This window comes from Oncorhynchus mykiss, chromosome 19, assembly GCF_057628025.1.
Source record: "Oncorhynchus mykiss isolate SJ-2025 chromosome 19, ASM5762802v1, whole genome shotgun sequence".
Classification (NCBI taxonomy): domain Eukaryota; kingdom Metazoa; phylum Chordata; class Actinopteri; order Salmoniformes; family Salmonidae; genus Oncorhynchus; species Oncorhynchus mykiss.
In genome coordinates this window covers 67,628,003-67,641,780 of record NC_143040.1, presented here as the reverse complement: position 1 = coordinate 67,641,780, position 13,778 = coordinate 67,628,003, and the positions used below count along the sequence as shown (strand labels likewise).

General features: G+C 43.8%; 1 protein-coding gene across 8 annotated transcripts in view; it reads left to right on the top strand.

Annotated features, from left to right (window-relative positions):
- Positions 1-13,778, top strand: part of LOC110498199 (echinoderm microtubule-associated protein-like 1) — a 113,683-nt gene that overhangs the window by 88,081 nt on the left and 11,824 nt on the right. For 2 of the 8 annotated variants that reach the window (XM_090211586.1, XM_090211583.1), the window contains exons 6-15: positions 478-504; positions 5,057-5,186; positions 6,525-6,674; positions 8,068-8,137; positions 8,310-8,417; positions 8,553-8,648; positions 8,997-9,131; positions 9,414-9,513; positions 9,995-10,146; positions 13,649-13,774. In XM_090211586.1, coding sequence (XP_090067712.1) covers positions 478-504; positions 5,057-5,186; positions 6,525-6,674; positions 8,068-8,137; positions 8,310-8,417; positions 8,553-8,648; positions 8,997-9,131; positions 9,414-9,513; positions 9,995-10,146; positions 13,649-13,774 — 1,094 coding nt within the window. Of the gene's footprint in view, positions 1-477; positions 505-5,056; positions 5,187-6,524; positions 6,675-8,067; positions 8,138-8,306; positions 8,418-8,552; positions 8,649-8,996; positions 9,132-9,413; positions 9,514-9,994; positions 10,147-13,648; positions 13,775-13,778 lie in introns of all 8 variants that reach the window. The other 6 variants (XM_090211585.1, XM_036955200.2, XM_090211587.1 and 3 more) reach the window with 3 other exon arrangements.

The following is a 13,778-nucleotide window of genomic DNA, read 5'->3' as shown; positions in this document are numbered from 1 at the left end:
TCCACAAATCCATAAGGACCAAACAAGTAACAGAAACACTACATGCTTAGCCTGTGGCCTATGTGAAGTTGTCAGATGCTCCTGTTCAGACTGGTAGATCAGATGGATAGATGAATAGATGGATGGATGGATGATTTGCCTAGATTCAAACAGAAGATACCTCAAGCACAATAGAGTAAGTGTTGTCAAGGCTGAGGCAAGGCGCTTCCATAAAACGTAGGAAGTGGAAGAAGTCCCAATGATGAGCAAATCCAGGTCAGGAACAGGAAGTCCAGGTCAGGAACAGGAAGTCCAGGTCAGGAACAGGAAGTCCAGGTCAGGAACAGGAAGTCCAGGTCAGGAACAGGAAGTCCAGGTCAGAAACAGGAACTCCAGGTCAGGAACAGGAAGTCCAGGTCAGGAACAGGAAGTCCAGGTCAGGAACAGGAAGCAAAACCTCACCTGGTCCTTCTGTCCCCTTCTCTCTGAACACACGAGGGATGCGACGAGTGACACACTGCAAAGGTAGGTTTTGGTCCTCAAGCCCCCTTACGTTAGCAGCTCTCTGAACATTGTGTTCTCCTAAGGCCTTAGACAAATAGTTCATCTACACATAAAGGAGCTGTATGTGGCGTGGGGGGAGGCCGGGTTATCTGACACACTACGCCACCATCATGGGAATTGCACCCAAAGAAATAGTGTGGTAGCTAAGACCCCTCCATATCACAATATGGCGTAGTCGGCAGGATATTACGTTACACATACCTGGTGCTATTAGACTTAGACTACAGCAATTGTTCTTGTCTCGTGCGAGAACGTACAGTATAGGCTACTGTCTGACTCCTTTTGCCTGTGAGTCATAGGCCCAATGCACAGAGAGCAGCCCCGTGGCACGGGTGGGTTTGGGTTGACAGTGAGTGTGATAGTTTCCCTCTCCAATATGTCAGCTAACTGTGGACTAATATACACACTCCTAACACAGGGTTTCCCAAACTCGGTCTTTGGGCCCCCTCTGGGTACACATTTTGGATTTTGGTCCCAGCACTACACAGCTGATTCAAATAATCAAAGTTTGATGATGAGATTATTATTTGAATCCGCTGTGTAGTTATAGTGCAGAGTTTGGGAAACCTGAGTCTGAACTGTGTCTGGTTGATTGCAGTGATGCTTTTAGACCTGCTGTTAAGCTTAGTGTGGAATTGCCACGTTGTAGATATGTTTGCTCACAGCCACACAGCTCTCTTTTGTCCTCGTCACCATAGGAACCCCACCAAATATTTCCTACAATGCACCCTGATCTCCTAAGAGCCCCCTTTTCAGAGTGTTGGTATCACATATCCTGAAAAGGGCTGTTTGCATTACAATGTCTTCACTTTATGTCTTTTGAAGTCTTTTTGGAGTGGCCTTCTCTTGCATGGCCTTCAGTACGGAGTGTTTGATGGACAGCTTATGCCCAATTTCCACAAGTCTGGCTAAAGAAAGATGAAAAAGACATGTTTGGAAGCAGACTCTCGTGAAACTCATGGTCCTCATGGACAAATTCAATGCTGTCAGTGGCAACAGCACAAAAAATTAAATATTAAAAAATACATAAGATAAGCATGGTAGGTCAAGTGAACATATTTAAAGATGAATGTTATTCACCCTGATGCCAGCTAAAGTAGATCAAAAAAGAGACGCTTTACTGTCTCATGTTTATCATGGACATTAGTTGACATGTGTTGAGCCACTAATGCACTCTTTTAGTAAAAGTCTCAAGCGTAACTTGAAGAGTGAGAGCCCCAGTAGTTTAGCCCACCAGCGGTTGTTAACCAGTAGATACGGTAGCTTGTCTAGTACCAGTCCCGTGTTTTGTGGTCGTCCATTGTGGCAGAACAGCAAGTTGTCGATCAAATCTAACTTCGATATATTCTACTGACCCCTCCTCCTCCTTCCCACTGGCCTCATTTCCAACTCTTCCACCTAACCTACCTAGTAACCGTGCAGATATACCTGTCCCGCCCATCGAAAAGGATTGGAACCGCCGAGGCGCCCAAACCAAGTGTAGCAGCCGTGTCTGGCCGCTCCTCCGCTCCCCACACGGCGCCTGACTCCAAGAATGCACCTGACAGGTCTGTCAGGTCCACTGGAGTCAGGAAAACCCCGACGTTCACTATCCCCCTGAAAAAGTCAGTTAGCCACACTCCTTTAGACACTCCGAACTACAGGAGCCCCGTCAAATCACCTAGCCAGTACTTCCAAATCTGTTACTAAGCTAGGTCTATACCAGCTCTTTGCATTAGATTGAAAAAATGGACTTGAAAAAGCATTCCTCTCCATGACCGTCATGTTTCATGTTTTTTTTCTGTGTTTTGTTTCTTCTTGGTTGTTTTTGCTTCTCTTGCTGTGGCACCGTATGCATGTTGTCTTCTCTGTTCATTTTGCATCATTCGTTGTTATTATCTGAATAAAAGGAAAATGAAAGCCTATCTATCTCTGTGTTTTGCTGATCTATAGTTTCCTTTACTAAATGCATTCACTCCTTTAAAACTTTTCATTTTTAAAATGTATATCAACATCTCATAACCATGACACCCCTCTAAACTATTGATCGTTTCTACACCCCTCTAAACTATTGATCGTCTCTACACCCCTCTAAACTATTGATCATCTCTACACCCCTCTAAACTATTGATCATCTCTACACCCCTCTAAACTATTGATCGTCTCTACACCCCTCTAAACTATTGATCGTCTCTACACCCCTCTAAACTATTGATCGTCTCTACACACCTCTAAACTATTGATCATATCTACACCCCTCTAAACTATTGATCATCTCTACACCCCTCTAAACTATTGATCGTATCTACACCCCTCTAAACTATTGATCGTCTCTACACCCCTCTAAACTATTGATCATCTCTACACCCCTCTAAACTATTGATCATCCCTACACCCCTCTAAACTATTGATCGTCTCTACACCCCTCTAAACTATTGATCATCTCTACACCCCTCTAAACTATTGATCGTCTCTACACACCTCTAAACTATTGATCATCTCTACACCCCTCTAAACTATTGATCGTCTCTACACCCCTCTAAACTATTGATCATCTCTACACCCCTCTTTCATTCTCATCATCTCTACACCACGGGAAGTTGGTGGCACCTTAATTGGGGAGGACAGGCTCATGGTAGTGGATGGAGTGGAGTGAGTGGAATTTTATCAAATACATCAAACACATCAAATACATGGGTTCCGTGGGTTCCGTGTGTTTGATGCCATTCCGTTCACTCCTTTCCAGACAATATTATGAGCCGTCCTCCCTTCAACAGCCCCCACTGCTCTACACCACTCTTTCATTCTGAAGAGTCTCTACACCCCTCTTTCGTTCTCAAGAGTCTCTACACCCCTCTTTCATTCTCAAGAGTCTCTACACCCCCCTTTATTCTCAAGAGTCTCTACACCCCTCTTTCATTCTCAAGTCTCTACACCCCCCTTTATTCTCAAGAGTCTCTACACCCCTCTTTCATTATCAAGAGTCTCTACGCCCCTCTTTCATTCTCAAGAGTCTCTACACCCCTCTTTTATTCTCAAGAGTCTCTACACCCCTCTTTTATTCTCAAGAGTCTCTACACCCCTCTTTCATTCTCAAGTCTCTACACCCCTCTTTATTCTCAAGAGTCTCTACACCCATCTTTCGTTCTCAAGAGTCTCTACACCCCTCTTTCGTTCTCAAGAGTCTCTACACCCCTCTTTCGTTCTCAAGAGTCTCTACTCCCCCCCTTTATTCTCAAGAGTCTCTACACCCCTCTTTCATTCTCAAGTCTCTACACCCCTCTTTATTCTCAATAGTCTCTACACCCATCTTTCATTATCAAGAGTCTCTACACCCCTCTTTAATTCTCAAGTCTCTACACCCCTCTTTATTCTCAATAGTCTCTACACCCCTCTTTCATTATCAAGAGTCTCTACACCCCTCTTTCGTTCTCAAGAGTCTCTACACCCCTCTTTCATTCTCAAGAGTCTCTACACCCCTCTTTCGCTCTCAAGAGTCTCTACACCCCTCTTTCGTTCTCAAGAGTCTCGACACCCCCCCTTTATTCTCAAGTCTCTACACCCCTCTTTCATTCTCAAGTCTCTACACCCCTCTTTATTCTCAATAGTCTCTACACCCCTCTTTCATTATCAAGAGTCTCTACACCCCTCTTTCATTCTCAAGAGTCTCTACACCCCAGCTTTATTCTCAAGAGTCTCTACACCCCTCTTTAATTCTCAAGTCTCTACACCCCTCTTTATTCTCAATAGTCTCTACACCCCTCTTTCATTATCAAGAGTCTCTACACCCCTCTTTATTCTCAAGAGTCTCTACACCCCTCTTTCGTTCTCAAGAGTCTCTACACCCCTCTTTCGTTCTCAAGAGTCTCTACACCCCTCTTTCATTCTCAAGAGTCTCTACACCCCAGCTTTATTCTCAAGAGTCTCTACACCCCTCTTTAATTCTCAAGTCTCTACATCCCTCTTTATTCTCAATAGTCTCTACACCCCTCTTTCATTATCAAGTGTCTCTACACCCCTCTTTCATTCTCAAGAGTCTCTACACCCCCCCCCCCCCTTTAGTCTCAAGAGTCTCTACACCCCTCTTTCATTCTCAAGTCTCTACACACCTCTTTATTCTCAATAGTCTCTACACCCATCTTTCATTATCAAGAGTCTCTACACCCCTCTTTCATTCTCAAGAGTCTCTACACCCCAGCTTTATTCTCAAGAGTCTCTACACCCCTCTTTAATTCTCAAGTCTCTACACCCCTCTTTATTCTCAATAGTCTCTACACCCCTCTTTCATTATCAAGAGTCTCTACACCCCTCTTTATTCTCAATAGTCTCTACACCCCTCTTTCATTATCAAGAGTCTCTACACCCCTCTTTCATTCTCAAGAGTCTCTACACCCCAGCTTTATTCTCAAGAGTCTCTACACCCCTCTTTATTCTCGCTCCTCTCACACACTGTTCTCACCATCACAAACACTCCTCCTCATTACCAATGAGTCATGACAAATTGTTCACTGAAAATGTCTGTTGCTTCTTTTAGAGGAAGGATATGTGAAAATGTATTTGAAGGGACGGCCCATCACCATGTACATGGCTAAAGACCTTGTTGAGACCTATTGCCTGGAAGCCAAATCGGACCTGCCAAACAAGAAGCTCAAGCTGGACTGGGTGTATCCTTTTTCAGGGCAGTGAGGTCATTTTCAAATATGGAAGGCCAATAGAAAATGTATATTTCAAAAGATAAGAAACTGATGAAGTGGTGTTACAACTCTCAACGTACACTACCGTTCAAAAGTTTGGGGTCACCTAGAAACGTTATTTGTTTCTGGCCATTTTGAGCCTGTAATCGAACCCACAAATGCTGATGCTCCAGATACTCAACTAGTCTAAAGAAGGCCAGTTTTATTGCTTCTTTAATCAGAACAACACTTTTCAGCTGTGCTAACATAATTGCAAAAGGGTTTTCTAATGATCAATTATCCTTTTAAAATGATAAACGTGGATTAGCTAACACAACAAGTGGAACACAGGAGTGATGGTTGCTGATAATGGTTCTCTGTACGCCTATGTAGATATTACATAAATAAAATCTGCCTTTTCCAGCTACAATAGTCATTTACAACATTAACAATGTCAACATTGTATTTCTGATCAATTTGATGTTATTTTAATGGACAAAAAAAGTGCTTTTCTTTCGAAAACACATTTCTATGACCCCAAACTTTTGAACAGTAGTGTATGTTCACAACAATCTAAGCTTTCAGACCAGAGATGTATTGTAAGATGTATCCCCCATGTATTGCTAAGTAACATTCAGATTGCACAGCCGTGAATGAAAAGTCACATCTCCTGGATGCTCCAAAATATATTTATTTCCTATTCATCTCTACTGCATACTGAAATACAAACCCTGCTTTCTTGCATTCAGCAATTGCATAAACTCAAAAGTCAGCAGGCTGAGCTGAAAATGTAGTCAGCTCCCTCCTCTCTCCTCCTCTCTGTCCCTGAAGGTATCAACCCCCATTTCAGCAGAGAGAGAGAGAGCGAGAGAGAGAGAGAGAGAGAGAGAGAGAGAGAGAGAGAGAGAGAGAGAGAGAGAGAGAGAGAGAGAGAGAGAGAGAGAGAGAGAGAGAGAGAGAGAGAGAGAGAGAGAGAAGATTATACTGGGTATAAAAAAAGCCTATTTCTGGAAACACCAGCATCAGGATAAAATAATGAATGTTCTGTGTTCAGTCTAGTGTTTTGCCTGAAGGCGACTGTGAATTTTCCAACAAAGGAAAGGTGGCTAGAACTGACATTCTGTATCTTACTGAATTATCCATTTGGAACCCTGGAAGGTTGGGTGCATGCTGGTTGATTAGGTTGTAAATATAGACTACGGTGGCCCTAAGGAGCCCAAGAGCTCTTATTAACGTGCCTCGTTGAATTCAGACATTCTAGATTGGTTTATATGTAGGCTACATTTGATGTTCCGTTGAAGTTGTGTGGCTCTTGACCTAAATGTCCAGTTATGGGTACAGGGGACGTGACTGTCGCTCTAACCTGTACCTGTTACCCACGGGAGAGACGGTGTACTTCATTGCTTCTGTGGTGGTTCTCTACAACGTGGACGAGCAGCTCCAGAGACACTACACCGGCCACACGGACGACATCAAGTGGTGAGAGGAAACAGGATATGACACAACACTATATCTCTCCTGTATGCTGTGTTCTGTCACCTATCAGTGGACAGCATTTCAATCTGATGTGTGATGATGTTCTTATCTGGACACTTGTCAAACATCAAGTAGTAGGGCCTAAGATTCAGAGAGGGATAGGGAAAGGGGGGATACCTAGTCAGCTTTACAACTGAATCAGAGAGGTGCGGGGGGCTGCCATAATCGACATCCACGTCTTCGGCGCCCGGGGAACAGTGGGTTAACTGCCTTGCTCAGGGGCAGAACGACAGATTCTTACCTTGTCAGCTCGAGGATTAGATCCAGCAACCTTTCGGTTACTGGTCCAATGCTCTACCACTAGGTTACCCGCTGCGTCATGCCAAAAGATACTATTTAACCCCTAAATCATTGTCACCATCTGCCGTGTATAGTATTCTCAGACCGACAGTATTCAACATTTATTAAGCAATGTATTGAAATAATTTGCTATCTTTCCGCTATCCAAAGAAACAGGCAACACAACTCCAAGTTGGAAGGGCTTAATTGATGAAAAAGCTGTGCTTTGTTATATGTGCTTGTCGCCCACCTGCTTCGATCAGTATTCCTGTCTAATCCTATGGAATAACCCCTTCATAATGAGGCGGGCTAAAGTAAATGAGTGGCTGGTCTGCAGCTGCTTTTCCTCAGTTATAGTGTCGGGCAGGTAATTATCTGACGGAGAAAAAAAAGGCTGGTAGGAAATATAATGAGGTAAAAACTCACTGGCATATTAACAGACGAGGGGTCGGCCTGGGGTCACGCTGACAATGAACATTTAATTAATAAGACGTTAGCTTTCTTCTCGCTCTGTAGTACAGGTGCCTCGGACATTCTCTTATATCTCTCTAAGGTGTAACGTCCTTCTGTAGTGTCCTTCTTTAGTGTCCGTCTGTAGTGTCCTTCTGTAGTGTCCTCCTGTAGTGTCCTTCTGTAGTGTCCTTCTGTAGTGTCCTTCTGTAGTGTCCTTCTGTAGTGTCCTTCTGTAGTGTCCTCCTGTAGTGTCCTTCTGTAGTGTCCTTCTGTAGTGTCCTTCTGTAGTGTCCTTCTGTAGTGTCCTTCTTTAGTGTCCGTCTGTAGTGTCCTTCTGTAGTGTCCTCCTGTAGTGTACTATCAGCCATCGGTAATAGAAGAGGGAGGAGTCTTGTCAACATCGGTAAGAATCAAATCAGACATGACTTCCTGTAACGAAACCCCATGACCTTGTGTTTGACAGAACAACATAATATGATAGCAACTCACAGTTTCGTCGAAAACATTTCTCTTTGATCTGCTTTGAGGTCTCTGTGGTTTTTCTTAATTGTTGGTATCGGCCATTCAGATGTTCAAAGTGTTCGCCGTCTCTCTGTTCCTATAGCCTGGCTGTCCATCCTGATAAAATCACCATAGCAACGGGACAGGTGGCAGGCACCTCTTCCGATGGCAAAGTAAGGGACCTCTCATTGTCACATAACTTTAAATCTATGATCACTTCACTTATTTCATGATTAGAAATAATATGTGTGTGTCTGTGTCTGTGTGCGTGTGTGCGTGTGTGCGTGTGTGTGTGTGTGTGTGTGTGTGTGTGTGTGTGTGTGTGTGTGTGTGTGCTGACAGCAGTTGGCTCCTCATGTGCGGGTTTGGGACTCAGTGAGTCTCAACACCCTCCACGTTCTGGGAACAGGCTTCTTTGACCGCGCCCTGGTTTGCCTCGCATTCTCAAAATCGGTAAGCTATGGACCCTTCATGAAAACAATCATAGCTAATATATGAACCAGATTTTGAGTGTGCTTTGACTGGTCAGAAAAGCTTTCTTAAATAACTGAAGACTGGGCTGATCCCTCTCTCTGTTGGTTGGTGCAGAACGGAGGCAACACACTGTGTGTAGTAGACGACTCCAACGACCATGTTCTGTCCGTGTGGGACTGGCAGAGAGAGGAGAGACTGGCTGACGTCAAGGTGAGTGTGTGTGTGTGTGTGTGTGTGTGTGTGTGTGTGTGTGTGTGTGTGTGTGTGTGTGTGTGTGTGTGTGTGTGTGTGTGTGTGACCTGTGGTTTGAACATGTGTTAGCCCTTTGAGCTAAATTCTAGGCATTAGCTTGGGGATCCAACGCACAAGTCTTCAGGTCTCAGGAAAACCTTACCTGAGTTGCTCTATATATCCTCATAGACATTTGAAATGCTCTGATGATTTAAAAAGTGAATGTTCAGTCATAGCCTCAGAATGTTCACATTGCTCCTGAAACAGATAAGAGTCAGAAGCACTCTGAAACACCAGTAACCATGGCTCTTTCTGTCCCCGGTACAGTGTTCCAACGAGGGAGTGTTCGCTGCCGACTTCCACCCCACCGACACCAACATCATAGTCACGTGTGGGAAGTCCCACCTCTACTTCTGGACTCTGGAAAGGGGCACCCTTGTCAAGAAGCAAGGCTTGTTTGAGGTACGACTTGAGTTCTCTTATTTATACCGTCTTTATGTTCATCTGCTAGATAATCTTGAGTTTTAGGATCAAATGTATTTGTCAAAATCAATATGATTTACGCCATTTAGCAGAAGCTTTTTTTTGTTGCCAAAGTCGATGTAGCAAGGACTGTCTGTGTTGCTTTAGTTCTTTACCACATGTAAGAGAAGGTTCTGTAGTGTTTAGTGAAGCTACATGTCTGCAATTCAGTTCTATCTCTGCCCCCCAAGTAAATAAAGCCATATTTTTTATTTCTTACAGAAACAAGAGAAGCCCAAGTTCGTCTTGAGTGTGACTTTTTCAGAAAATGGAGACACCATAACTGGAGACTCAAGTGGAAATATACTGGTGTGGGGGAAAGGTGAACCTGTTATTCAATAGATCGAAATGTAAAATCTTTACTACACTTTATGTTAGTTGTAAGGAAAGTGAAGTAATAAAGCAAAGCTCACATCCAACAAAATGCTGGGGTATTAACACCTCACAAGTTCCACGCATATATCTTGAAGAGAAAATACAATTCCGGAAAGTTTTAGTTTTTTTCCCAAAGTGAAGCAAATGAAACAGACCTGCTGAGTATTTATCCTTCCCCAGTTGCACGTCCTGTTGTTTTCAAAGTTTGTATCTCTTACGCATGGGCTTTGCTGCTGATGTCAGACATTTTGGCTCATCAAAGGCTCTTTATTATGAGAGAGTTGTCATATTGCTAGGGTCAGAACAGGGTCATGCCTAGAATAGAACAACAAGGCCTGTCTTGTGAGAGGAACATGTGTTGTGAGGTAGAACAAACCACTATCTTCTGCCTTCTCCAAGTGTGTTCTGTCTTTCTCTCTGTCATGCAGGCACTAATCGAATTAGCCACGCCATTCAGGGCGCACACGATGGGAGCATCTTTGCGCTGTGTATGTTGAGGAGTGGCACACTGGTGTCAGGGGGAAAAGATCGGAAACTCATCTCTTGGGATGGGAGCTACCAGCAGATACAATCGGTTGAGGTGAGATCAGTAGCAGCGTGTGGGTAAAATCACTTGGAAAGACAAGCCAGAAAAAATGCGTGACAATTGTGTTGTTTTCTCTATAACCTGTTAGTTCATACGCCACCGAGACAACGAAAAGTCACACAGCGGCAGAATAAATTCAACCACACATTTGTTTCATCACAAAACCAGAGTAAATATTGCATGTAACAAACAGTTATATGGCCTCCGGAGTGGCGCAGTGGTCTAAGGCACTGCATCGCAGTGGTTTAAGGCATCGCAGTGGTCTAAGGCACTGCATGGTAGTGCTAGCTGTGCCACTAGAGATTCTGGGTTCGTGACCAGGAGACCCATGGGAAGGTGCACAATTGACCCAGCGTCATCTGGGTTAGGGGAGGGTTTGGCTGACAGGGATGTCCTTGTCGCATCACGCACTAGTGACTCATGTGGCAGGCCTGGCCCAGTGCACACTGTCACGGTCGTCAGTGTTTCCTCCGATACATTGGTGTGGTTGGCTTCCGGGTTAAGTGGGCATTGTGTCAAGAAGTAGTGTGGCTTGGTTGGGTTGTGTTTCGGAGGCCTCACGGCTCTCGACCTTCACCTCTCCCGAGTCCGTACAGGAGTTGCAGCGATAAGACAAGACTAACTACCAATTGGATACCACGAAATTGGGGTAAAATATAATTTACATGACCTACAGCATGGTCAAGCAAATTAATGTTTCCAACATTTTTGGACCACTAACAACTATTGATTTAGAACCACGGAGAGTTGCCGCAAGTCACAATGAAAACAGTTTCTGCCTCCAGCATTCCAGCACCATTTCAACTTCAACAATTCAACATTATCAAATCACCTCTGCTTAGTCTAATAAAGTGACAACTTAAAGATACCACGATTTAGTCCAATCAACGTAAGCTAAATATGATGTGGCTGTCCATGTTGCTAATTTATGTGTGTGTGCAAGTAGAAAAAACATGTTGACTCACCCTACTTGTAGAGAAACGCCAACGACATCCTTTCTCTCTTTCATGTTGCCGAAATGGTCTATCACTCTGTCATACAGTACACACTTTTAGTTTTTGTTGTCCTAGACTACCTGGCTAAAAATGCTTACTCAATAGCCTAACTTCCTTTCATGGGCAATGATGAGCCAGCTAGTTAACATTAGCCTACTACATCTAGTTACATATTGAACTTCCATCCTCTCAGGCCAGGGGCACAATGTATGCATTAATGGGTGGATCAGAATCGCTGTTATAATCATTGTCCAGTACAGAGAATTAAGTAAAACCACAAGTCCAAATACCTATCTCCATCCATAGCTAATTTAGGAAAGGGATGATTTTAGCTAGCTACAGAGGACAACGACACAGTGAGATACAAAAATTACATTTCTTCTGTCATCTTTTTGGTGCGCCAGGACCATTAACAGTTGACCTCATTTGGTTTAGCTCAACACTGATGGGCTATTATTATATATTTTTTATTATCAAGGGAGGCCAAATGCCTCACTGGCTTCCCTTGCTATTGTATTCAATGCTACGGGTGGCAATAATGCCATACACTTTTAGTGCAGACAGCATCAGATACATGGGCTACATATACTGAAACAGAGGGCCGCTGTTTAGCTCGCTCAGATGCTTTCTCTGGTGTGATACATTTAGCCTCTTGCGAATTGAAGGACATTTATGAAACACAGAGATGAAAGATAAATTATTTAATGTTATTTAGGGGGGTGGGGGTCAATTTTGGGGGGAAGCCTGGCTTCGCTTGGCTTTCACGAATACACATTTAGCAAAAAGATGCTAGCTTTTTCAGGAATATGTGGGTCTTGGTTGATGCATGTACCGTGCATTCGAAAAGTATTCACACCCATTCCCTTATTTCACATTTTGTTACGTTACAGCCTTATTCTAAAATGTATTAACTCCTTTTTTCCTACCCAATCTACACAAAATACCCCATAATGCCAAAGTGAAAACAGAAATTGATTGGACATGATTTGGAAAAGCACACACCTGTCTATATAAGGTCCCACAGTTAACAATGTATGTCAGAGTAAAAACCAAGCCATGAGGTTGAAAGGAGTTGCCCGTAGAGCTCAGAGACAGGATTGTGTCGAGGCACAGCTCTGGGAAAGGGTACCAAAAAATGTCTGCAGCATTGAAGGTCCCCAAGAACACAGTGACCTCCATCATTCTTAAATAGAATAAGTTTGGAACCACCTAGACTCTTCCTAGAGCTGGCTGCCCGGCCAAACTGAGCAATTGGGGAGGTGACCAAGAACCCGATGGTCACTCTGATAGAGATCCAGAGGTTCTCTGTGGAGATGGGAGAACCGTCCAGAAGGACAACCATCTCTGCAGCACTCCACCAATCAGGCCTTTATGGTAGAGTGACTAGACGTAAGCCACTCCTCAGTCAAAAGCACATGACAGCCCGCTTGGAGTTTGCGAAAAGGCACTTTAAGGACTCTCAGATCATGTGAAACAAGATTCTCTGGTCTGATGAAACCAAGATTGTACTCTTTGGCCTGAATGCCAAGCGTCACATCTGGAGGAAACATGGCACTATCCCTATGGTGAAGCATGGTGGTGGCAGCATCATGCTGTGGGGATGTTTTTCTGCAGCAGGGACTGGGAGACTAGTCAGGATCGAGGGAAAGATGAACAGAGCAAAGTACAGCGAGATCCTTAATGAAAACCTGCTCCAGAGTGCTCAGGACGTCAGACTGGGGCGAAGGTTCGCCTTCCAACAGGACAATGACCCTAAGTACACAGCCAAGACAACGCAATAGTAGCTTTGGGACAAGTCTCTAAATGTGAGCCTGAGCCACTCTCTGGAGAGAAATGAAAATATCTATGTAGCAATGCTCCCCATCCAACCTGACAGAGCTTGAGAGGATCTGCAGAGAAGAATGGGAGAAACTCCTCAAATACAGGTGTGCCAGGCTTGTTGCGTCATACTCAAGAAGACTTGAGGCTGTAATCGCCCCCCCAAGGTGCTTCAACAAAGTACTGAGTAAAGGGTCTGAATACTTATGTAAATGTAATATTTCAGTTTTTTTTAAATTTGTCTAAAACAAGCTTTTTCTTTGTCATTATGGGGTATTGTGATGTCATTATGGGGTATTGTGATGTCATTATGGGGTATTGTGTGTAGATTGATGAGGGGGGGAACAATTAAATCCATTTTAGAATAAGGCTGTAACGTAACAACATGTGGAAAAAGTGAAGGGGTCTGAATACTTTCTGAATGCACTGTATATGTATTTTATATGATGGAAACAATAATACCAATGATTTGTACAATGCAAACACCACTCTGTTTTCCGGTGTCCATACCCCCACCCCCCCACACACACACACACACACACACACACACACACACACACACTCACTCAGCCATCTGTGATATGAAACAATGAAAAGACAGAGTAAACAGCCCTCACATCCACTGTGGCAGGAAGCTTACCGTTGATATGAATAATATTATTTATTTTCACACCTTGTCCCAGGTTCCTGAATTATTTGGTCCTGTCCGGACTGTTGCCGAGGGCAAAGGGGAGAGTGTACTTATTGGGACCACCAGGAACTATGTTCTACAAGGCAGTTTATATGGCGAATTTACCCCCATCACTCAAGTGG